This window comes from Poecilia latipinna, unplaced genomic scaffold (assembly GCF_001443285.1).
Source record: "Poecilia latipinna isolate Pla-1442-1.1 unplaced genomic scaffold, P_latipinna-1.0 Scaffold689, whole genome shotgun sequence".
NCBI lineage: Eukaryota > Metazoa > Chordata > Actinopteri > Cyprinodontiformes > Poeciliidae > Poecilia > Poecilia latipinna.
The window spans coordinates 173,772-200,391 of record NW_015113305.1 but is presented as its reverse complement, the minus strand read 5'-3'; the positions used below and the strand labels follow the sequence as shown (position 1 = coordinate 200,391).

At 40.2% G+C, this 26,620-nt stretch overlaps 2 protein-coding genes across 3 annotated transcripts in view; one reads left to right on the top strand and one right to left on the bottom strand.

Moving 5' to 3' along the window:
• Positions 1-2,357, bottom strand: part of gtf3c6 (general transcription factor IIIC, polypeptide 6, alpha) — a 7,026-nt gene extending 4,669 nt beyond the window's left edge. Inside the window, exons 1-3 of one of the 2 annotated variants that reach the window (XM_015044723.1) lie at positions 2,123-2,357; positions 1,323-1,403; positions 1,131-1,194 (exon numbers count right to left, since the gene is read on the bottom strand). In XM_015044723.1, the coding sequence (XP_014900209.1) occupies positions 1,131-1,194; positions 1,323-1,403; positions 2,123-2,146 (169 nt within the window). In that variant the 5' untranslated portion in view covers positions 2,147-2,357. The remainder of the gene's footprint in view (positions 1-1,130; positions 1,195-1,322; positions 1,404-2,122) is intronic. The other variant, XM_015044722.1, reaches the window with a different exon arrangement.
• A 5,975-nt stretch (positions 2,358-8,332) lies between these two features.
• On the top strand, positions 8,333-26,318 carry LOC106954910 (zinc finger homeobox protein 3-like). Its single transcript, XM_015044721.1, has 11 exons — positions 8,333-8,734; positions 11,055-12,747; positions 12,838-13,376; positions 13,510-13,723; positions 16,821-16,925; positions 17,041-17,174; positions 17,372-17,482; positions 18,953-19,106; positions 19,268-23,943; positions 24,026-24,694; positions 24,787-26,318. The coding sequence occupies exons 2-11, from the start codon at positions 11,091-11,093 to the stop codon at positions 24,901-24,903; spliced, it is 8,376 nt and encodes a 2,791-aa protein (XP_014900207.1). The 5' UTR covers positions 8,333-8,734; positions 11,055-11,090; the 3' UTR covers positions 24,904-26,318.
• The last annotated feature ends 302 nt before the right edge of the window (positions 26,319-26,620 follow it).

Sequence of the window (26,620 nt, the reverse complement as noted above, 5' to 3'; positions counted from 1 at the left end):
AGGAGGGAAATAAAGCCACTGCATGTAAACTCGGTGTGAACAAAACCGGATTTGGAGATGGAGAACTGCGTCCTTAATATATCCAGCAGTTATTAGGACGCAGCCCTCTGCTGCCCTCTGCTGCCCTCTGCTGGGTCCTTATGGGAAACCGAGAGCGGCAGAGAAACCAGCGGCCTGTAGCCCGGTTCGGCTGATTTATGTAAGTTTCCAGGGCGGCGGGGGGTTCAAAAAATTTGAAGGTACAGTTTATAGTATGGTGCGCTCATAGTCCGGAAAATACGGTAATTGGTCTTAAAAGATATTTTGAAAACGAATTAATTTTCTGCAAATAATACCATCTTTGAGTGTCTCTGCTGTAGTAGTGACTAGTGGCGCAAGCATGTAATTTTATTATCACTAGATGGCAGTAGGTATAGAGCATTTTACATTAAAACGAGAATTAATGATGCATGAATGTTACTACATTCATGCAGCACACACAACAGTGTTGTGGCACTGTTCAGGTGTATTTTTGAAGTGGACATGTTAAGTGCAATTTGAAATAAGTGTAAAATATGATAAAATAAATTTTTGTGTTTATTTGATTCATATTCAAGACACTTTGATAAGAATGACTATATATATATAATATAGGCGGCTACAGAGTATCTTTGTTTGCATTTTTGGTTGGTGGTGTGCCTCGGGAGTTTTTTCAATTAAAACAATGTACCTTGGCTCAAAATAGGTTGAAAAACACTGCATTAGAAAACAAAATCAAGCAATGCTGTCTATTTTATATATATATATATATATATATATGTATATATATATATATATATATATATATATAACACCTTATATAACACCTTACGGTAATGGGAGTAGCATTTTGGTTTAAACTAAAAAGGAATTAAAGCAAGAGTTGAGATTTTTATAAAAGAAACTGAAATACTTACACACTAGTTAAAGACTGTCCAAATGGAAATTGAGGCCACTTAAGAAATTAAAGAATCTACATAATCTACTTTCTTTTATATTGACTAAACATTAGATTTAGAATAATGGATTAAAAACACTGAAAAGATGTCTTGTAAGTGGTGTTAAGTCTGAAAATATTTCCAGAAAAAGAACAAATCAACATTTGCTCTTACCTTCATATTCGCCTGCAAACACATATTGTCCAACTTGCATCATGGGTCTTTCACTATCTATATCCTGTGTCACATACATATATATATATATGTAAAGACAAAGATCAAACAGCTGCAATGCACAGTGATCCAAAGTTGGTTGAAATTAAAATTTAGGTTCATAATCCACACAATTAATAACCAAAAACTCACCAGTATCTTACAAGTGGTCCGACACTTGGACAGAAAGTCATTGTTGATTATTCCAGAGAGCTCCACCACAACAAGCTGCTCCTGAAGGCAACACAAAATCAGTCAATGATGCTGGAATGTACAAACTTTTAGTTAACAATAACTGCACATTTTAAAAATCCCACATATAGAATGAAACCAACGAGACATGCAGTTTGGGGATCAAGTCCTAAAACAACACCTGAGTCTGATTTGCAGCTTCAGATTTGGCATCTATCAAATAGTCATTCCAGTCTTTGATTGTTTTTAGTCCAAAGTCTAAAAATACTGATCTGAAATTTAAACTCTGCACTTTCTGTAAAACACAGTACGTGACTTGGAAAAACATTTTTGAATTTGTGAAAACAAAAATAGGGCACCTTTCAACCCCTTCCATTAAATATTTGATAGAATATGAAATGCGTTTATAACAATTAAGTTCACTCTCAAGCATTTCAAATATTTAACATTTTTAGCGGATTACGTTTTGTTAAATACAGTGAAATTGCAAATGAAGAATGGGATACCAACTTCGGCATCGTGTTATAAAAAACATGCTAAAAAACATTATTTGTTTGGTTACAACAGACGGCAGAAGACTTCTTTATGTTGAAACTACATAATGTTGAATATCATCATCTAAATGCCATCAATAACATAATAATTAATTCTGAAAATCTCACATACTTAACAATTTCCTTTGGCTAACTGGTTAGCTATGTCAGGCTAACAGTGTGGCTATTGTCTAAACTAAACGCGAGCACAATCGTTGTTTTTACTACCTCTTCTTCCCATTCATCTTCCATCTCCAAACACCTAAAAATGAGCAATAGTGCCACAGATTACAGTTCAAACGCCTTCATTATTATTCACAACCACAATCTTAATTTTGTCATATGTACGGTGGCCGGGAGAAGACTTTCAGCTGGCTCCTGTCAGTTCCGCTTTAACTCACGAGAGGACACTGTTGCTAAGTTTTTAGAATGATCTGATAACCGCCAAATATATTAAAAATCTATGTATAGTGCCTTGCAGAAGCATACTTCTCACATTTTTTGAGATTACAGAAACAAACTTTAATGCAAATTATTGGCATACAATTCTATGACATAAAATAAGGCATAATTGTGAATTGAGGGGAAAATGGTACATTTTATGCAAAAAAAAAAAAAAAAAGTATGACAAGCCACCCTGAGTAAATACGTGATATAACTATAACGGCTACAAGTCTTTTGGGGTATGTTTATGTCTTTAAATAACTAGTGATTTAAACGTTTGCCTTTTCTTCTTTATGAAATAGCTCAAGTTCAGTCCGATTGGATGGGGATTATCTGTAATAATTATTTTCCATATATTGCCAGGTATTCTTATTGAGATTTAGGTATGGACTATGAGTGGATTAGTTTTACATGTGGTCAATCAATCAATCAATCAATCAATCAATCAATCAATCTATCTATCTATCTATCTATCTATCTATCTATCTATCTATCTATCTATCTATCTATCTATCTATCTATCTATCTTTAAAATTTGATTCTAAATATTGGCTAGCTGTAGGCACTCTCATGTACATCCAACATTATTATTATAAATGCCGTACTGCAGTAAGCCACAGCCATGGAGATGAGATGATATGAGATGAGATGAGATGAAATGAAATAAGATGATACTCCTTATTGATCCCCAAGGGGAAATTCATCTGTCCAAGGCAGGGGCTACAAAAAATAAAATGAATAACATATCAAACATATTTGAAAATAAACAAATGAATCATGATAACAATAAAAGGGAAACCGTCACACAAACAAGAAGGGGGTCTGATCAAATCGAATCAGAAACAAAGTTCAAAGAGGGATAATTGTTCTTGTGAACAAATACAAGCCAATACCTGTAGAAATATATTAATAGAATACAATATGTTTTTTTTCAAAAATGATTCTCTGAACATAAACAAAACTGCTACAAGTAATAATTTGAAAGGAAATACACACATTCCCAATTTAAACATCATTTACAGAATCAAGTAAATATTGTCTGGATAATATAATTCCATTCCAATCAGAATGTTTTCAAAAGTTTATTTGTAGTCCTTCATCTGATGGAAAACCGGTTGATAATAACAAGCCTGTTCAGAAACAACTTTATTAGGGGAAAGCTGAAAGGAATAGCCAGTTAGCTGAGCTAGCGTCAGGCCTTCTGATGTTTCTTTAACATTTGAGGCATTTCAATGCCTATTCCAACCATTAAAATGAATTTTCAAGCAAGACTGACATATTGACAGAACAGACTGCAGTAACATTGGATCTGTTTTTGACAGCCTATGACAAAGTCAGCATATCACCAGGTGCTGACGCTGAGGTTTAACAGGAGAGCCTTCCTGCTGCTGCTGCTGTGCATCGGCACGTTCCTCTTCTGAAATGATCTGAAACAGTGAAAGAACCAACACTGGATTTATTACTCGAATGAGAGAACTTCAACATATTGCATATTTCCTGAGTTTTCTATTTTGTCAAATTACAACAACCTTCAGTGTTGTAATTTGACTGTGATAGACCGACAGTGCATGACAGTCAAGCGAAACAAAAAGGATATAGTTATTTTTGCATTAATGAAAATCTCTCCACATTTGCCACTGTTTAGGTTCACAATTCACTTAAGTAAATAGATAGCAACAAGCAAACCTGCCTGCATTTTGATTCCAGATATTTAGAGGACATGAGGAGCAAGGTCCTGTAACCAGGTACAATAAAAATGTGACCTTAGGACCAAAACAAAACGCTGGGAGTGCAAAACTAACTGTGTACATCACACTGAACACAACATAAGTTGAAACTTAGATAAGCATCCCCACGTCGTTCTATGGGGATGCTTTTTCTTATTTTTACAAATTGTTATTTGCCCACGTCTTAAACAAAACCGACTGAGCTTGGAAAATTTGGTAAAGAAGAACGCTGCAAAGCCGGTAGGAACACACCCCAAAAGACTTTCAGCTTTAATTGAAGTAGTAATTAGTTCTCAGAAAGAATTTGTCATTCATTGTGATATAAAATCTCAATTAAATACACAGCAGTTTGCAGCTATAATCTGACAAAATATGAAATAGCAACAAATTTGCAAGACCCTATACTTAAAAGCCACGGCAGTAAAAAGTAGCACTCCTTCATGTATTTTTACGAAACAAAAAATGTAAAGCACAATATGATGGCACTTTCTATGATATTCTATGTAACTAAAACATAAACTATTAGTATTTCTCTGGCAATGGCCATCCAGGTGCCGTAAGCCTTAGCAAGCGTATGCTTTTGCGGCCTATAAATACCTGTGTGAATGTAGCGCAGGTTGATGCGCCTTCAAAGAGAAACAGGGAGAAAAAAAAATTCCATTTAAAATCAGAATCAGGGAAACCAAATTAAATTGGGTGCAAATCCCCCATGTGCATGCTCCCTCCCCATTTCTGCCCTATCATCTATCTCTGGACCATGGTGGGGTTGTCATGTCGACCAGCCCACAAGTTACTATGACAACGGCTCGAGGGGGAAGCTCTTGCTAGTGAGGTTATTGCCTCCTTGGGGAAGCAAGAAGGACAGGTGGAATGTGAGCTCAGACAAAAGGACCTACAGACACGGAAGAGCCGTTAAATGAAGGGAGAGGTCAGGCTTGAGGATGTTAACTGTGAGTTTGGGTATTAACAATTAGAACAATGCAGAACACGACTCGGCGTGTAAGTCTGCAGTAGTACAAAAGTTTCTCCCTGCTGGACACAGCCTGTGCCTCTTACTGTACATGATGTATTACACTTCCAGCGTGGTGCCATACCCCGGGGCAGTTAGGGGGGGTTGGAGCAAGGGAGGGAGTGACATTAAGGACCCTCCAAGGTGTCAGATGGGTCCCCAGTTTCCCCCACTTTTTGTCATATAAATGTCATAAAGACAAGTTTGGAGTTGGGAAGCTTTTCGGCTCTGCCTGGGGGGTATCACAATGGTTAATTGCCCCATTAGCACTGACAGGGTAAATTGGTGGAAGGGCTAACTATATATTACAGTGAAAACAACAAACCCCTGGCACACACCTAAGGGCACGGCAACCCAGTGCCTGTTACAGCACAATCTGTTTGTGTGAGCAATATGTATGCGAACACAGCATATTCACAAACTTCAAACTTCTTCAAATTCGGTCACATTACAACAGAAACTTCAATGTATTTCATTGGGATTTTATGTGACAGACCAACAAAAAGTAGTGCATAGTTGTGAAATGGTAGAAAAATAAGAAATTATTGCAATAAAAATGTGAATGAAAGAGTAGTGTGCCCTTGTGTTCAATCTCTCTGAGTCAATTCTTTGTTGCATCAACTTTTTCTGCAATTTTGGAAGTTGGGAACATGCCTCTCCCAACTTTGCATGTCTAAAAATTAATATTTAACATATTCTTTGGAAAGTATCTCACTTTCAGGAAAAGTTGTTGGGGAATGTCTGTGAACAGCAGCTATTTCTATAGATTCTCAATTCCAGTTCGGTCTGGACTTTGACTGAACCATTATTTTTAAGCTGTTCCCCTGTAGCTAAGGCTTTAAGTTCAGAGTAGGTGCTGGAGGGGGAGAATTTGCTCCAATTGTTTTTATTTCAATATTGACCTGTATTTAACTTCATCTATACCTACCAAGAAATTCTGACTAACTTCCCTGCCTTTTGGGTAAAAAAGAAAAAAAAAAGACTTCCCACAGCATCATGCTGCCACATCAGGATTTACTTTATAGGGATTTCACTGAGGAGTATCAGAATAAGATTTATATTTGTAAAAATATATAAAAATAATATACAATTTCCTTTCAATCCACCTAACTGCACCTAGTTGTATTGATTGTAACATAAAATTGAAATGAAATATGAAATTTGTTGTAATGAGACCAAACTGAGTTTAGTTCCAAGGATATTTTTGCAAGGTGCAGTAACAGCTGTAATACTTTTAATTTAAGTAAAATAGCACAACACTGTGTTTGTATTGAAATCAGATCTTTACTCGTGTGTCCTGAATTTACAAACTCAAATGTAAACCAATAAAGAAAATATCTGTGAAAAGTGTCTCAAATGCATAAACTACTTTGCATATTATGTGTAAGAACCATGTCTGCCACATATCCCACACTTAAATGTGTCCAGCTGCGTTTTGGCATAAAAAAGGGCTAAGAAATATGCATGATTATTTTCAGAATAACGTGATATGTTTTAGTGAAATTCTAATAAACCAACTGCTTAAAGCCAAATCTTTTACAAGCAAAAAAATATCACAGCCTATACAGTAATACACATAGAATAAGCTTCTAAACATCTGGGTTTCTTTATTGACATCTTTATTTTGCAGTTTTATTTATTTATTTTTCAATTAAAATTGAGAAAGTACTATCCTCATTACATATGACCCCCCTCGCTAGACTGACGCGCAGAGCCAGCATAGAACGTTAAAACTCGTGCCACCATTCACTGTCGTGGTTTTCTGTCCCGAAAAATGACAAATTGTCTCCGATTTAACGGCAGCCATAACAAGAGAAAAATCCATGTATGCCTAAAGACAACAGTGCAGGCAGTGATTTATGGTTTTGATAACCTGCAGTCTTTGATAGAGGCCTCTGCCAGATCATCACTTCAAACATAGTCGAATCGTGAAATATTTATATGATGTTTCACAGACGCACAAGACAAATCATTTGGCGCTAAATTAATTGGGGAGAAAGGGAGAAGCTGAGTTTTTACACAATTACAGTTGAACATTTAAGTTACGAATAAAATATGCAAACATATTTATATATTAGACTATTTCCTTGTCTAATATATGACCTTGCATTGCTGTGTTTTTTTTAAGTACTGTGATATGATAATACTAAATATTACGCATTATGTTTCCGCATAGGACATTTTGCCTAGTCTCCTTTACGTTTTTTTTTAATAACAAGAACTTTAGATAAAGTAAGAAAGAAAAAGAAAGAAAAAAGAGACGGAGCATACGGTCTGATCTTAAAAAATGCAGTTTGTGCCACTTAAATATATGGACGATCGACAGATTGCACATCCAGCGTGAAATTCACAATAGCATTATCATAACAATGAAGCTGAGCAGCGAGGACTGACGATCGGAGAAGAGGGGTGAAAAAACGCCTAAAGGTCTTGTTTGAGGACAAACATTGGAAAGGACACCCACTTTTTACGTTTAATTATTTTATTTTCAGGCACATGGAACTTAAATCAGAAATGTAGCCTGCGCAATCAGCTCAAGCAAAAAAAAAAAAAAAAAAAAAAAAAAAAAAAGAAGAGAGAAACAGCATCTCATATAAAGCACGTTTTAGACAATCGCTGTCTTCTTTTGATTCTCTGTTTTATATAAAACGTTACTTTTGAAAAAAAAAATGTAATCAAGTAATTTTAATATGTCTAATTTTCTTTATTTTTTAGAAATCACTTTGAAAATCTAGATATGGCACTGTAAAAAGATAATTAGGTTTATTGTATGTCTATAAACATGGGCCATCCTTTGAATATTGCGTCGCGTCTGGAGTATAAGTGTCAATATGACATCCTACAAAAACGTCCTACGGGGCTTGTGAGTGTTTTTGTAACATTTTGTTGCAGGTCGGATTTTTACTTTTGAAGAATGTGGTATTTTTTTCCCCCTCGACTTTACATTGTAAATTCTATTGTCTTACCGTGTTCTATATTCGTTTTTGTGAGAAATAAAGATTTCATTCCCCATAAAATATATAAAATATTTAACATTTCATGTTCGTGTCGTTTGAGGAATCTAAAGCTGAATTTTCATCCGCAGATTAAAAAAAAATAAAAAAATAAAAGTCATAATTTAAGCTGTAAAATCTAATACTTTCCATATTTTTTCGTCTTTCCAGGCAGTCTCCGGTGTGGTTCTCCACCTCTCTCTCTCTCTCTCTCTCTCTCTCTCTCTCTCTCGCGGAATCCTATTGATCCAAACGGGCTAATTAGCGGTGTCTGCGCAATTACGCACATGCGCACTGCGCATAATCTCAGCCATTTTTTGAAGGAAACTAATTAGCAGGAATAAAGAGCCAAGTGTTTTTTCCTCCCCTCAGTGATCAGAACTCATTCTACCTCTGGAGCTCGCACAAACCCCTCCGTCCCCATCTCTTCTGTTTACTACAACCTCTGTATGTAGCTTTAATTACACTGTTGTTTGGAAACAACTTGGACCCCGCTGCTCCCTCTCTCTCTCCCACACCTTTCTTTTTCCCGATTTTTCTCTTCTTGGCTCCGTTAAAACACAGCAAAGGATCATTCATAAGGAATGAGCGGAGACTCCATGAGATTGCTTTCTGGACTACTACATATTCAGCGCGCGGAGCTTTGTGCCGGAGTAGCTGCAGAAATGTAAGTGTGTCGTTTGTTTACGATGTTCCGGGGAAGCTGAGGGAAGCGAGCCGGCCGAGTGGGGAAGAGAAGGAGGGGAGGCGTTCGGTCAATGCAGCCAGTAATTCTCACAGATCAGGGTTTAGTTGTTGTGTTTGCAAATCAAATCACCTGTTACCGGCCACTGAACGCGATCGGTCTCAATTCAGTTGCATCAGAAAGTGCTACTATGGTGTAGGACACAGCGTAAACAAAAGCAGAAGTAAAAGACTCGGATAGTCGGTCCGTGAACCATGCATGCTGCCTGTCCGGTTTTTCTTGTACCAGACACCCCTTTTGCAACCAAGGTTCCGGGAGGGGGAGGGGGGGGGGGAGAAAAATCAGAATACATGTTAGTAGTTTACCTTGAGGCTGGTGTTTAAATGTGATCCATCGGGTCTTTACAAAAGTAATTTTCCAGCTTTGAGTCCATGTCCTATAATAAAATAAAGTAAATCCACACAACTCTTCTGTCTGGTTCTCATCGCCCCTCAAACCCCTGCCTCTCCTTTCTATGCTGCACACTAACACACACACGCACGCACGCGCACACACACACACACACACACACACACACAGAGTCTCTCTCTCTCTCCCACACACACACACACGCGCGCACACGCACCCACACACACCAACTAGGGAACCTAGGCATATTATTTTTTTGTTGCATGTTTTGGCATCATTGTTGGATTATTAAGCAATAACTAACCTGCAATATGGATTAATATCTGAACACTGATATAAAACAACTTTAATGGGGTTGTAATAAGCTCATGCATCTTTAATTTCAGGTGAGTGTACTTAATTGACATAATCAGAATCAGAAGCACAAAAGGATGAGCACTCATTAACACACACCATCATAGAGTCACACACACACATACACCCATCGCTAAATGATGGTTTCCCGCACTTGTGATCAATACAGAGCCAGGAATGCTTGTATAAATAGTTACATTGCCGATAGACCCCGGGTTATTGATTACAGTGTAAATGAAAATCTTTATCAGATTAGAGGCTGTTCTCAGCTGCTGGCAGGCCCAGCTTGGCCCCCTCAGTGATCGCTGGGCAGGACAGTGGACAGCTGCAGTGGGCAAGGGTCTGTGGCCTGTGACATAAACACAGTGCATTAAAGCACTATCAGGGTACCGATATGAGCCATATATCTTGGAGCTGCAGAAAGAAATGAGGGGGTGGGGGCTGGACACAGAAGAGAGGACTGGGGGTGCTTAAGAAGGAGGACGAGGGGGGATGGTTGGTTGAAGGAGAAGGTGAAAGGGTAGATGAAGGTCTCACCTTGATTATAAAAAGGTCAGTGATGAGATTGTAAGACACACATAGACTAACAGAGATGGATCTGTGTCAAATGGCATTTCAGCTGTCAGTCAGGAACCTAAGAGGGAGGAGGCCTCATCTATTTTTAGGGCATCTATGAAGTAAAAAAAATGATTTAGTTAAATTGTTTTAAAACCTTAATGAAGGCCAAAAACTTATTTAGCATCATGTATTGAAAACATGTCAATGTCAGTAGTTATTAACTGGAAGGAAAGCTGTTCTACATTATGCCGGGGTTTTATGTTGTTGTTGTTTTACCTTTCTTATGAGATGTTCTATTATGTATCACAAATATATAAATTAGGTGAAAATGAATGATTTTCCTGATGAAGTCCTGGACATGGTATTTATGTGCATGAGTACATATTGTGAAAAAAAAAGCATAATGTTACATAAAAAATGCAAAAAAAAAAAGTCATTAAATTGGATGACCACATGCAATCTTCTATTTTATTTGAACAATTGGAAAACCTGGTCAATTTTAGCAAAAGCAAGCCTATTGGCAAGAAAAGCATAAAGAGTTAACTAATTAATTCAAAAAGATTCTGTTGTCTTACAGTACGTGTTCATTGATGCACTCTAAAGATTCTAAGACTAATATAATGGCTTTAAAAACTGTTCGTCTATCTTCTGTGTGGCAATTCCATGGAAGCCCTCTAGCTCTGAAGCATACTGTTCTTTATTTAATCCTATCCTCTGAGGAATATTATAGACCTCCTGTGTAGCCTTTACCCGCATTCCTCTACCCAGTTTAGCACTCATGCTATTGATTTTCCCATTAAGGGCTAACGCTAACCCCTGGGTAACCAGCCTTTGGATTGCGCACTGTGAATGTTGTATTGAACAGATGCTATCCAAGGAATCTAATCAATGACTTCACAGTTATGCAATTTTATTTAGATGACTCATGTATTCTCTTTTTTCCAATCTTTCTGTCTATCTTCTATCTATCCAAAATACACAGGTGGTCTGGTAATGTGCGGGAGCTGTAGCCTCTGGTATGGACACCGATGAGGGAGGAGGGGATGGAGGGGGGGGAGAAGAGAGAGATGCTGACTTCAGTCCCCAGGCTATATCTCTTCCTCTTCTGACACTGGCAGTCATTCCTGAGCAGGGGTCATCCTCTCATACCTCAGCCAGGGCCCCTGCCAAAGAATCCCTGACCCCGCCTCAACAGGGGAAGAAGGGCGCAGAGGGGTCCAAGGCTGGAGAGGGAGGTGAGCAGAAAGAAGAATGTCGATATCCGCCGGAGACAGGAGTGCATCAAAAGCATGGGTTTAAAGAAGACTTTGGGGATGGATATTCGTCAGGGCAAAGGGAAGAAGAAGAAAAGGTGCATGAAGGTGTGGTAGAGACGTCACATACATGGGACCTCCCAGCGGCAGTCAGCAGCAGAGGCATGGAGGAGAGGGAGGAAAAGGAGGAGGCCATTTCAAACCAAAGTCAAACCAAATCCAAATGTTCTTTATTACCTCAACAGAGCCAGTACAGCTCTTCTTCCAGCACTGCAAAGGCCAGTGGCACACTCGACAGCAAAACAGCCGCCTCTCCAAAGTCCTCCCACACTCCCTCCTCTTGTCCAAAGCCCTTCCCTTTTTCTTCAGTCTCTCCAAAGCACTTCAGTTGTCCATCATCCTCTTCTGCCCTGCTGAGCGAGACAGAGGTAAAAGACATTAAGGGAGATCAGGGCTGGATTTCTGGGTTTCCACAGAGCTTTAGATCCCAGCAGTCTTCTATGGCTTTTCCACTAGCAGGTACAGATCCTGTCGGTGCACCCGCAGAGGATGATGTGCTGGCAGGGGTTCCTCACTCTTCCATTTCTAATGGAAATGGTGCCAAAGCTCCAGAACCAAACGACAGTCAGTTAGACACAGGGATGGATGATGAAAAAGACAAAGAAGAACAAAAAGAAGGTGTCCCTAAAAGCCTCAACCAAGACATTTCTAATAACTCCCTGACCAGTCACATGACAATAATGCACTCACGCAATTCTTGCAAGACTCTCAAATGCCCAAAGTGTAACTGGCACTACAAGTCTCAGCATACACTACAAGTTCACATGAAGGAGAAACATCCAGAGACAGGAGGCCAGTGTGTGTGTGGCACCTCTGGGGGAAAGTGTGTCTGTGGTGGCGGAACACAAGGTCTGTGTGGGTACTGCACTTCGGGAAAACCCCATCCTCGTTTGGCCCGAGGTGAAACATATGCCTGCGGCTACAAGCCCTACCGCTGTGAAGTCTGTGACTATGCTACTTCGTCGAAGGGCAACCTTAGCATTCACATGCAATCTGATAAACATCTAAATAATGTTCAAAATGGGGGACATGCAAATAGTCAAATGCAAAGCACTCTCAGTACCAACAACAGCAACTCATCCAGTGGTCACCCAGTAGATGAGCAACCTTACAGCAAGCTCACACTCGCTATTCCAACACCCACAGCCCAGCCTGCTAAAATCCCATCACCTGCTCACTCCCACTCTCACGGTAAGCGGTGGCGATGTGATGTATGCGACTATGAAACCAGCATCGCTCGCAACCTCCGCATACACACCACTAGCGAGAAACACACGCACAACATGCTGCGGCTCCAGAGAGGGTACTACCTGTCTCACTGCAGGGGTTTGGCCCCACATCTCAAACACCTACAAAACACAGGTGAGGAATGTGTTGCTTCATATATCCTAACATAACTTACTTTAAACACGAGATTCTATAAAGCGGGGTAATTGTTTTACTTCCTTTTAGGTGCTGAGCTTACCTTGAACATGCGACTGACTGGTCAGCAGGTTCCAGAACAACCAGTAACACTTGGGTCTACGCTCACTCCGTCCCCCTCTCCCTCCCCGTCTCCTCCTCCAGCCCCGTCTATGTCTCCTACTGCACCCCTCTCCCAGGGCGTGTTCCAATGCCTTGTCTGCTTGTGCTTTTCTTCCGACAGCTTAGAGTCTGTAGAGAAACACCTGAATGCTCCCCGCTCTTTGCCTCAGTCTGAGTGGTGCTCCCTTGTTGCAGGTGGTTGCCACTGCAGACTGTGTGGCTATACCACCCCTTTGAGGGCCAACTTCTCCTTACACTGCCAGACTGACAGACATCGCACCCGCTACCAGCTTGCTGCTCACCTCCAGGAGGGCGGAGACAGGGGTCAGGAGGGAGCCTCCCTCATTGCTAAGGGCAACCCCATCCAGCTACGGTGCAACCTATGTGACTTTGTAACAAGCAGTCTGGAGAAGCTACAGGGACATTCTCTCACTTCACAACACGGAGCGAGCTTTCGAGTGTACAAAGTAAGGCACAAAAACACATTTGATTGTATCCCTTCCAGAATCCTTGTGCAGTAGAATTAGCAAATCTTGCATTTAAATAATAATAATAATCACAATAAAAAAAATCCATGTTTTCTTTCAATCTCAATTTTAGTTCCTGCAGCAGTATGATGGTGAGGTTGATGGAGGTTCATGGCTGTTCCATTGTCTTCTATGCAACCACTCCTCCTCTTCTAAACTTCAAGTACTCAAACACAGTCAAACGTCAGCCCATCAACAAAGAGAAGGGCTACTTCAGCTGCAGCCAATGGGTGGGGAAGAGCTGGCAGCCATTTTTACCATCAGAAAATGCCAACGTGGCATCACAGGTGAGACTATGAGTTGTGTGGGTAGTCATGCTGAGATACTCACTTTAACTTTCAGTAAAAACGTAATAATTTCAGATTACATTTTATTTGAAGGGGGTTGAATAAGACTGTCATGACACTTTCATAAACATGACATAACACCTGTCATGAACATGAATAAGCCTTCATGAATATTTATGACTGTTGTCATAAAGCGTCATTTAGTAAATTATGACACTTTTAATACAAAGTTGACATCATTCAAAATGTCTTTGTTATGACAACTTGACATTAACCAAGAAATCATTACTGTTTAAACTTTACCTTTAATAACATAAAGTTACCTAATTTTTAAAGTGCAATCAGTAATACTTTTATAACAAATTTACATCAGTAATGATTTCTTGGTTAATGTCAAGTTGTCATAACAGACATTTTGAATAATGTCAACTTTGTATTAAAAGTGTCATGATTTACTCATGACACCTTATGACAACAGTCATAAATATTCATGAAGGCTTATTCATGTTCATGACAGGTGTTATGTCATGTTTATGAAAGTGTCATGACAGTCTTATTCACCTCTCTTCAAATAAAGTGTTACCTAATTTCATAGTAGAGTTGCAAAAGGCTGGTAAATTTAAGGCAAATTTCCATCAGAAGTTAAAACTGGAGTATGTAACTTTAAAAAAAAATGTTTTTTTTAATTTACGGCATTACAGTATGGTATGAGGCAGATGATCTGTGGAAAAATACAATTCCTCTGCCTTTTCCTAGTGTTCCCGGTGGTAACTGCAGAAATGCACCTGGTCAAAATCAACTAATCAGAGCCAGGAGGATCTCAGCTCTGTTAATCATGCCTGTGTAGGTGCTACTCACATCTTCCCAATTGCTCTCTGCTACACGACAGCTTCTGCCCAATAGCAGAGCCTGCCATGAATGCTCAAGCTAACTGGCATTGCCCTCAATGACGATGGATAAACAGTTTTCCGGTCATTACCACATTGAACAGCGAATACACTACCATGACTGACAGCACTGAGACGTTCCTCCTGGAGCTGTTACCACAGGAAGAAGGCAGAGGAGCTTCATTTTTTCACAGATCATTTACCTCATGCTATGCTATCATTACATGGTGACAATTTTTAAAATATAGAAAACATTTTTTTTTTTTTTTATAAAGGTTATATACTGCAGCTTTAAGGTGGAAAATTTTGGAAATATTATAATTCCAAAAGTTCTTGGTGAATTATGGGCAAATTGAATAACAATTATAAGAAATAGAAATAAACCTTTAAACACACACATACGCTAGAAATTGCAGTTTACAGTTACCACCATAGTTATCATATAGCCATCTACTTTATTAATACATTATCATGTGGTATTTGCAGGTTAATTGGGATATTTTCAAGGTACACATTTGTACTATATGTCAATATATGGATAATATATATACTATATAATACAATTACATGACAAATGTTATGTAATTAAATTACTTCACTCCATGATTGAGTCCAAATGTGTTGCCTCAGTTGCCCCGAGTAGGGTGTGTGTAAATAGCACAGATATTCTCAAGTGTACTTGCCTGAAATCCAGATGTTTTAGTCAAGATTATGCTGTAATATATTTTCCCCAGCAATATATAAAACCATAGGACCTCCTTTAATGATTTACATCCCATGTTTATTTCCAATTAGTCCCAGCAATGTATTTTAATTCACATAAATTTCCAAGGAAATCTTCCTACTTTCAAAATTCTATAACTTTGCCACCCTATCACAGTAAAAAAGAAGAAAAAAAAAACTAAAGTGTAACACTATATGATTAAGTATTTTTAAAACAAGAAAGCTACAATTAATCGTGGTTATGCAAAAGTATTAACAGATTTTTATCACAGTTGGCATCATAATGTTATGTGTAACATTTATTTATTGTCATTTTGTCATTTTGATTTCTTTAAATCTCTGTTTTTATTTTAATTATGTAAAGCACTTTGAAATGCCTTGCTGCTGAATTGTGCTATACAAATAAAATTTGATTGATTGATTGATTGATTGATTCTCTAAACAGACTTAAAGAAAACTACAAAATGATCACTAGGTAAATTTGGTAGTAGTTTTTAAAGTAAACATGCAGATAGTGCAGAGTATTCTACCTACTTGCCATTTTTCAATATTACCAGGTTAATTAGTTGGGCTCCGGTAAAGTTTGAAGTTCTATATAGATGCTTATATACATATATTTTCAAAAGAAGAAATTTGTTTTTCTTGTAAGCAATGGAGACATGCAGTATCCCTCTTTCAGCAAGCTGATCCGCAGTCTTCCAGTTGATCCAGCTTTTTTTTATGACTTCTAATCAAAAGACCTTATATCCAGAGAAATTGTGTCACTGAAGAGGGTTTGAAATCCTAGTTTTTTTTTGTTTGTTTTTTTATTTTGGTGTACCTGGACACTGATAACCTGCCCATGCCTATTTGAGGGTGTCTTTGATTTAATGCTCTGAACCATTGCTGACTCCAGAGGGTAAGCAGAGGATTGAGATGAAAACAGTGAGAAAATGAGCAATGGCTGTTGCTGGGATATTGATCAAACAAAGCGATTAGTCAATACACATCCTTGTTATATCCCCAATCACCCCTGACAACAGCTAACTAGCACCTGCTAATCAATGGACTAAAACAGATCAGCTGGAAAAAGACTGTGGGAGGCGGAGATTAGTCGTTACTCTACAGACTGCTTAAGATGAAATGCTGTATTTATATTGTCTGGAGTGTGTGGACTGCGTAACCCCTGAAATAAGTAGTTCAACGCTTCATTTGCAAAATGAATCTATCCTTAAATTTGATTTGCTGCAAATTAAGACTCATTGAGACGAGATTGTGTGTTGCCAGTCCATTTTAGGTCTACTCCACCTCTGAGAGAATCTAATGCAGAATCAATTTGTGATCAATAGAGTTTGCAGTCAAGCAAGAGGAATGAAGTGTGGTTCAAATACATTGGTCTTTTTGAAAGGTGCTGCCAGGAGAATAATATACATGCAATTAACCTGTTTATTATAGTATATTACATAAGGTCTTATGTTTGCATATCATAATTACTTGTCCTGTTCTAGGAGAACTTATCGAGGACATGGAGAGTTTCAGTGAGACCAGCACTGATCCCTTGGACACAACCAAAGACACAAGTAATTTAGGGGCAAAAAATTCTGAGGAAGCAGGTATTGCTGCTCTTACAAATTCTTCAAAGCTTTCACACATAACTCAACTTATAGAACAGTTATACAGTCCATAGCAAATTGAAGCCACCGTAAATGTGTATACTTTTACTTGAAGCAAAGACAAAAGAAGAACAAGAAAGAAGAGATCCAATGCCTCCAGCAAAGCGGTCGTCCCCTGTATATGAAGAAATGGAAACCTCCATCCCAACCAAACGCCCCAGAATACACCAGCAAAACGAGAACCAGCAGGCAAGCAGTTGAAATAGTTTAATAATTTGAAAGTGCTCATGCAAGTAAATATAGCATGAAATAAAGTACAAAATAAATGCAGTGCTAAATTATAACACTTCATTGACACTTAATATGATGCCTTTTTTTGTTACTAATTCTGATAAAATAGATACATTTTTTTGTGCCTGTTAAATTTTCCTATTCTTCTCCTTCAGACTGTCCAGTGCCCATTGTGCCAGGTTAAACTCCCGTGCTCACACCTTCGACCTCATCTAACACACGTGCACAGTGTGGCGCAAGACTGCGTAGACAAGCTCATCAGCACGGTAAGCGTGTGCAACTGTGTATGTGTTTTGCTTTCATTCATCAGGAAGTAAAATAAAACGAGAAGCTGAGGCATTGGGGGATGGTGGGGAACGATTGAAATGTAGGGAGACAATTCCATTAAGAAGGCACCAGAGAGAAAGGCAGGCGCTTTTTTTAATGCATGTTTAAGTAGCTCCTCGCTATCATCTTTGATGCAGCCGCGTGTTCTCTGTGGATGTGTGTGTGTGTGCGTCTTGCAGAGTGGAAAGAGAGTAGGTTTGAGTGAGTGAGTGTAGGAAAAGCCAGTCTTTCTATAATGCATGTTTAAGTAGCCCTCTATTACCAGAAGTGCAGTCAAGCTAAAAAGGGGCCCCCGTGCTTTTTACTGTGTCTCTCCAACTAACAATGACCGGTCATCTATCCACATCACCATCCTCCATCTCCCTGGCCTGTATGCTAAGTGGCCTTTGTCTCTTGCTCTCTTCCCTCCTCTTCATGACTGCTTTTTTCACCCTTTCTCCCCTCTGCCGTCCTCCCCCCCCACACACCCGGCTTCACAAATCACTCTTTTTCTGCAATTTCTGTCCTGCCCCTTTCCTGCTGTCTCTCCCAAGCCCTCTCTCAATTTTTTATGCATTACCCCCTCCCTTGCTCACTGTCTTTCTCCAGAGCGTTTTTTTTGTGTGTTCTTTGCCCCCTAACTTTCTCCCTCTCCTTGGTCTATCGCTTTTTCATATTCTACACCCCTTGGCCCCCCCAATCCTCCATCCCTCCACACCTTCCCCTCCCTCACTCTCTCTGATAGTAATTGAGGTTCATTAATTCAGACTGAGGTGATGATGGCCATTATGTACCTTGCTTTCCAATTACGCTCTCTAGATTAAGTCTGACCTTCAGTTTTCTCTGCAGTGTGTATGTGTGGTTGTTCTTCTCTTTTGCAGCTATGAAGCTGTTACGCAGTGAAGACTTGTCATGTAAATCTCATCTTTGGCTCTCTGTCCTTTCCTCAGGGTGGCTAGCTGTTTGCATAGATATACTATTTACCCTCACTGCTTGAAGCAGAGAGGATGGAGTTTCCTATATGACGAATTATTTTAAATAAATTAATTATTCAGCTCAGTAAAGTTTTATTAAACCCTTGGGCCATGTGGCATTGGAACTGAAGGGCAGAGACACATATCTCAACCATGTATTTTTATTAACAAACTGATGCGTCTTGCTTCTTGTACTGCTATAGAGGGAGGTGCAAAATTTAACGATACGTTTGAATGTTTTATGATATTGTTACAGTAATCTCATGCGTCTGTCTTTGTACGACTCGGTATTTGCTTGCTATTTTACTCTACAATGAGACATGTTTTATTCATATTGCTAGATTAAAAAAGCACAGCAATGCCAGACATTCATTTTATTTTCAGTCCGTAAATGGCCTCTTAGAATGCCTGGAAATTAGAAGCAATGACAACTGATAATGTGTTACTTTTTTCCAGGTGACACCATCCACGGAACAGCTTGAGCCTCTGCTGGAGTCAGAACCACAGGATTTGGTTACGAACAACATTCAGAACACTAAAACCAAGAAGAGCAATGATGCAAAGTGCTACCATACTGCAGGGTCTATTGTTTGTTCACAAAAAAATAAAGGTTGGTAAAACAATGTGTAGAGCTGTTTAGAACTCTTACAGAACATTATTTATATAACACAGTTTTTTCTTGAAAAAGAAAAAAAAAATGTTGTTTGCTTATTCTCAAAACTTTCTTCTGGACTAAATTTTTACAATCATCTTTTCTGATGTATTTCGCAGGTATCTTAGTAGAGAACACCGAGGGAGATGTTGCCGCACCCAAAGATGTCACAGCACTGCTCACCCCACCCCTAGAAGACAACGCCAGTCACCCCTCAAGCGGCACTCTGGCTCCTCAGTCCCCAACTCAGACACCTCCTTCCTCTCCACCCATCTCCCCTCTCAGCGACCCCTCTCCCCTTTCGGATCGTCATGGTTACCGGTTTCGTTGCAGCAGGTGCAGCTTGGCATTTCCCACTCAGGAGAAGCTCCAGCTGCACTGGCAGTACCATGCCATGAGGGCGGCGACAGAGTGCCCCCTTTGTTCTAGACAATGCCGTAGTCAGGAGGCCCTGCAGAGACACATTCAAAACACGCACTCGCAACAGGACAGCACACAGGGACAGAATGCTCTCTTAGCACCACACACTGTGCCATATATGGAACATAACATAAATTCAGTACAGCAAGATTGCAGTTTATCACCTGAAGTTGGGGAAGAAGCAGGAGAGGGTGATGATAACAAGATAGATGAAGAAACCCTGGGCATTGAGGTGAGGGAAGAACAAAAGGAAGATAAAGCTAAAGAGAAGGAGGTTGTCCATGAAGCTAATGGAGTTGAGGAGAATTCAGCTGAGGTTGAGAAAGGATCACCAGAGGAGGTTGCATCAGAACCTAGTTCTAGCCTTCTTGTCAAGAAAAGCTCAAACCCAACAATGGATCGTTATCTAGACCCATCCAGGCCTTATAAATGCACCATATGCTCTGAATCTTTTACTCAGAAAACAATTCTTCTGGTGCACTATAATTCTGTATCTCATCTCCATCGTGCCAGAAGAGCCCTGCAAGACTCTGGCACAAATTCTACAGCTCCTGAGGCCCCTCGTGGCCCAGATCCTAGACCTTATCGCTGCCGATTATGTGGAGTAGGCTATAGCCAGAGTTCTACACTGGACATCCATCTTCGCTCTGTTCTTCATCAGACTCGAGCTCGTGCTGCCCAGAACTCAACAACACAGACTTCAGAGTCAAGCTTAGCTCTTCCAGGGTCAGTCCCTTCTTCCACTGCCCAGGTTGCTGCTACCAGAGAGGAAACATCCAAAAGTTTGCCTATTGCCAAAAAGCCAGATGGGATAAGTGTTCCAACGTCATCTTTAGTAGGCTCTAGCTTATTCACTGATACTCAACCCACCCTCTCTGACCCAGCAGAGTCTCAGCAAGCAAAAAAGAGAGTGGCAGAGCTTCTTGCATCAAGAAATCAATTGATGTTACTACAGCAGCAACAGCTAGCTCAGGCACAGGTCCAGGCTCAACTACAACAGCAAACAGCACTCCTTCAGTCCCAGGCAATCCATCACCTTCCCTTAGGACCAGAGAATCTCTTTAAACAGCACTTTTCACTGGCACCAGATAACCTGCTTTCCCTTCAACAACAACTACTCCTACCATTTTACTTGTCAGACGTGAAGCTTAACCCAGAGTTCAGTGTGAAGAACCAAGATCTTGGTCTCGAAGTATCTTCTAAAGTCATTCCAGAAGAACAGACTAAGACAGATTCTAAAAGGGAGTCTGAGTCAGAGCAGAAACCCAACCCAAAACAAAGTTCAAATACTACTGTTAACCAGTCAACTGACCATTCACTAAGCAAAGCAAAAGTTGATGTGATCTACAGTGGGTCCTCCAACAAGCAGAATAAAACGGAAATGGAACAAGATGGTTCCATTGTTAAGGAAGAAACAGATGAGCTACACGTGGAAAAGGAGAATCAGAAGCAGGAAGTGGCTTGTTCCTCATTTACTCATCTTGGATCAGAATGTCCCCCTCCAAGAGTGCCCTATGCTGCAGTGAATGGGGAGCCTCTACGAGCTCTGCTCCAGAGTTATGGCTATGAGCTGGCCCTTCAGTATTTACAAAGCAGACACAGACACCAGTTGCAGATTATACAACATGCTGACATAAGCAAGGTGGAAGAGTATTCAGACCAGGAAAAAAATGAATTTACTCTTGCACAGACTGAGAAAATGGAAGGATGGAATAACAATTGTCAAGGGATAGAAAGCAACAAAGACATAGATTTGAAAATACAAAATAAAGATAATTTATTTCCAAACACGAAGCAAAAATGCTGTGAAACTGGAGAAAAGTGCAGAAACTGTGGCAAGCTGTTTTCTAATGCCTTGATTTTAAAAAGCCACCAGGAGTATCTTCACAGAATGTTGTTTCCCACAGATGCTCTGGAGAAATTTTCCAAAGAATATAGACTACAGTATGACCAGATGTACCCCCTTACCGAGCACAAATTGGTAGAGAATTCAGCTGTTTCCACCCAAGCTGCATCTTCTACCATAGCTAAAGAACCAGAAACCCCAACAGACACTAAGACTCATGTGAAAAAACTGGAATCTTCACCAACTCCACCATTTTCAGATCCAATAAATAAAGCAAGTGCCACAACAAAAGATCAGAAAACAACTGTCTCTGTTGTAACATCTCAGTCTTCCCCTTCTCAGTCACAAGAGCCTAAACAGCAGGAGGTTCCAATCCCTGATACATCTGGTACAGCTACATCTCATTCTACAACTCCAATAACTCTATCATTGCCTAAAATACCCATGCTTCCTCTTTCCTTGTCTCAGCTTTCCATACCCCCATTGTCCATACCGAAGCTTCCTCTTCCACCAATTCCTTTTCCCATGGAGCTACCACTCATACCGCCTGTTGTGATGCAGTCTATGGCTCTCCAAACTCAACCGTGGTTAGACTCAACCATTAACCCTGAGCTGGCTAAACTTTACCAATCTCAGCTTAACCCAGCACTCCTAGGGCAACAGCCACAGCTAAGCCCAGCTTTGCTTGCCCAGCAACCTCAACCCAGCTCAGCTTTGCTAAGCCATTCTCCACAGCTTAACACAAGTTTGCTTGGTCAATCACAACATAGTCAAACAGGACAGCAAAGCCAGGTCAGCCCATGCACACCAGAACAACAGCAGGCTAAAAGAACCAGGACAAGAATATCTGAAGATCAATTGTCTGTTTTAAAGAAACACTTTGATATTAATAGTCTTCCCAGTGATGAAGAGATCAACCAGATGTCTAGTCTATCAGGTCTGCCTCACAAAGTAATTAAACACTGGTTTCGCAACACACTATTTAAAGAGCGCCAGCGAGACAAGGATTCTCCTTACAATTTTAACAATCCCCCAACCACAGCACTGGATGATTCCAGAGAAGATACAACCAAAAAGCAGTGTTTGACCCTTTCTCCATGTTCACTTTCCCCAGCCCTTTCCACCAACCCTTCCCCACAACACCAGATGATAGAAGAGCCCCAGAGAGGCAGACGCTCTTCCCGAACTCGTTTTACAGAAAAACAGCTGGAGACTTTGCAGGGGGTGTTTGAGGCCACCCCTTACCCTAGAGAGGAAGAATACGATAGGTTGTCTGCTATCTTGTCCCTTCCTAACAGAGTTATTGTTGTATGGTTCCAAAATGCAAGACAGAGAGCTCGCAAGAATCAAGACCGTGGATCAGATGACGGAGCAGAGGGAAAAAGCAATCTTGACAACATCAACAAACAAAGAGATGGTTGTTACATGACTGATGCTGATCATCAGGACAACAGCTATGAAGATGGAGGACAAGTAAACCCTCATAATGAAAATTCAATGGATTTGACATATGAGTATTACTCCCACCCTGATTCACCTTCCCTTGATTCTTCCATTCACTGCTCCGACAATGAGCCTCACACAACCAAAAGTGAGCAAACATCTGCTACAAAAAAACATGAAGACAAAATAACCTCTACTCAGGCTAACACGAGCCCAGTTTCTAGGAACAGTCAAAGTACACTTTTAGATGCAGACGCACAACACAAAGAAGTCCTTCAGACTTTAAAAACAGTATCTGATTCACCGCCTGGAAATCTGGCAGAAATGCCCCAGAATTGTGCTGCATCCACTTTACAAAATAGTACAACACAAATCTTGACTAACGCTAAATCAAACCAGGAAACTACATGCAGTCCTTCAAGAACCCAACCTTGTGAAAAAGTTGCTGACCCATCACCAAGCCCCTCCTCTGCTCCAGAATCAGAAACAATTCAGCCTTGGGCACCTGATACAACAGCTTGCCTATCAACTGAAACCCAGCCTCAACCCCCAGCAAAATTCCAATGTAGTCTCTGCCCAATGGCTTTGCCATCCTTTCAGCTGTGGCAAGAACATCAGACTAGGCATCTCCTGGCAGCTCAGTCCCAGGTACAACTTTTACACTCTGGATTCACAGACCGACCCATGCCTTACATGATGCTTCATCCAAACCCAACTTTAATGGCAAGTCAAATGCTTTCAGGGGCCATGTCCCAGATACACCCCAGTCCCACACATCCCATGATTTCACACTTGAACAATATCCAAATTAAGAACACATTCTCTGATCATTGTAGCAACACTCTTAGCAATTCTTTGAGCCCCACAAAGCAGAGTTCAAAACATATATCAGAGTCTAGTTTTGAAGGCCAAAGAGGCAATAGGGAGGTCGAAGATGAGCACAGGAGGGATAAACGTCAGAGAACTACCATCACTCCAGAACAGCTTGAAGTGTTATACCAGAGGTACAGTTTGGACTCTAACCCCACCAGAGGAGTCCTTGAGAGTATTGCACGAGATGTGGGTCTCACAAGACGCGTAGTTCAGGTATGATTTAAGTGATGAGTAGGTAAATCGTTTTGCTTTGTTGACTATGCCGAACATTAAGAAATCCAATGTTTTTTCACAGGTATGGTTTCAGAACACACGGGCAAGAGAAAGAAAAGGACAGTTTCGGTCAGTGGGGCCAGGATCAAGTTTCACCTTTGGTTTGAACCACCTGCGTTGCCCATTCTGCAGGGCTCTTTTCAAAGTTAAGAGTGCTCTTGATGCTCATATGAGATCACGCCACTGGGCGGAGGCTGAAAGAGCAGGCTACAACCTGTCAATAGGCAATGGATCCAGTGGACAGACTGTGATGGCGATGACATCTGCCACAGAAAGACCAGGTCCGTCTATCTCCTCCACCCCTATCCACAACCCTGGCTATGACATGATTAACAAAGAGTTTAGCTTGAAGCCACCAATGGCTTCTTTTTCTTCTTCCGCCAACCTGAAAAATGCAGAAGAAGAGGATGAATATGAGGATGATGATGACGACTACCCATGTGAGGAGAGTTGCAGTATGGTTGACCAAGGTTCTTCAAGCCCTGAAATATCCGGGGATCAAGGCTCAGATTGGAGTGAGACACAAAGTCAGCAACAGCACCACCACCATCAGCAGCAGCGCCAAAGGACACAGATGAGTCACTTCCAGGTACTTCAGCTAAAAAACTTCTACAGTAACCACCGCACACCAAACCGTATTGAGTGTGAGACGTTGGGCCAAGAGTTGGGATTGCCCCCACGTGTGGTCCAGGTAAGTAAAAAGCAACCAAATGATATTAAAGATTGACAATCAAGCTTGTGAAGTTCAGCATGTGATACATAGTAATGAAAATAATTTCACAGGTGTGGTTCCAGAATGCCAGAGCGAAGGAGAAGAGAGCCAGGAGCTTGACCTCTGAGACTGCTGAGAGGGAACAAGCTGAGCTTTCAGCCAGAGCAGAGGAGAGAGACAGGGCTTAGAAAGGCAGACTGCATCTTTCAAATATGTTCCCAGTAAAAGCCCTCCTCCAACTTCTGACTCCAGAGATACCGCATTGAGTCTACTGTCTACTTGCTGCCAAACCAATAACCTGAACACCCCAAAGATGCAGAGCCACAGTGGCCCAAAGAGAAACTCTCTTAACTAGTACAGGAGAGCCCAAACCAAGTCCTCTTTACCAGAGCTTTCCTCTTTTCATATTACTCCTTAACTATTTCCCAGTCTGTCCTTTCTTGTTGAAACAAGCTCTTCTCCAGTATCCTTCTTACACCAAACTCCATCTTTATATGAAAAAAAAGAAAAAAACACCATGCCACAGAGGCCAAAGAGCATTCTTCAAGTATGTGACCTCACTGCCCAGCTAGACCTGCAGTCTACCTCTCAGTCTGCATGACAGACTCACAGTGGGCCCTCCACCGGACATTGCTAGATAACTAGCTGTGTAGCATGTAGTTCCAGTCTGGTCAAGGTTGGAAAATAAATTGTTGAAGAGATTTTAGTGTAAATAGCGAACTCCAAAAAAAAAAAAAAAAAAAAAAAAAAAACGACTTGAAGAAAACAAAGCAGTGGAAATGGAAGAAGGAAAAATAACTGAATAATATCCTTGAAATACCTATGGGTATTTTGCATAGAGCTTTTGTAAAGACTGTCTCAGATTCCAAAGCTCATAACCAAAATTTTATATGTCTGTTTATTTAGTTTAAACATGTTTGTTTTCAGTAACAAACTGCAGAGCGGACGTCTGTATGGTGAGGGGTGAGATCTGCAGCTGTCCGAGGTAATGTGAGTACCAACAGACTGATGTGGTGCTATAATACCACTTCACCCTCCCAAAAGCCAATGATAAGTCTTCTGTTGTACATGTGGCTCCTTGTATGTTCCTTTAGTGGATAACAGCCCAAATAGCACAGTATGTAAAGGCCAGTTTGTCCCAAAAAGGGGTAAACTATTTTTTATAGCACTCAACCATTATACTGTATATGAAAACTCTAACCAAACTCGAATTTACATTGTGTGTGTTTAGTAATAGTTTCTTAATATAAAATCTTATGGATTGACACAAACTGTCTTGCTTCAATATAACTGTGTCATGATAATGAAAAGATTAAGACAAGCTTTCATATGTTCAGGTAAGGTAAATTACTGCCTTTCCATTTTATTTGAATATACCAATGGCTTAACAATGTTATATGATTAATGTAAAGCTTTCTATGCTCAGATCAACATGGCTCCTCCTTAGATGTGATCTTCAAACTGTAATGATCTGTTTCTAAAACAAAAGACGCCTATAGTTATAACTTGGGACAAACCATGTCAGGAAATTTTCACAAACATCTGTGCATTTCAAAGATCTGAGCTTTTCACCTATGGGTGATAGATTGTTACAAAAAAAAAACCTATTAAAACTAAAGTGTTTAATAATGTGAGGGGTAAATGTACAGTATTTAGCTTTTGTATGGTTGACTCGAGACTTCATTGGATGTTTGACACGTAGCTCTCTTTTCCACATGTACTGAGCTTTTCTGCAAAGTTGAGGGGGGAAAAAAACCCACTTTGGATGTTATTAATGTTATTTTTGTACTCTTAATTTATTCGTCTCCTCCCTTCATGCCTGATATTTTTTGTTTTTTCTCTCTGTTTATTTTCTACCAGTCCTTATTCTACCTGTAATAATGATAATATAACAATAATAGCTAA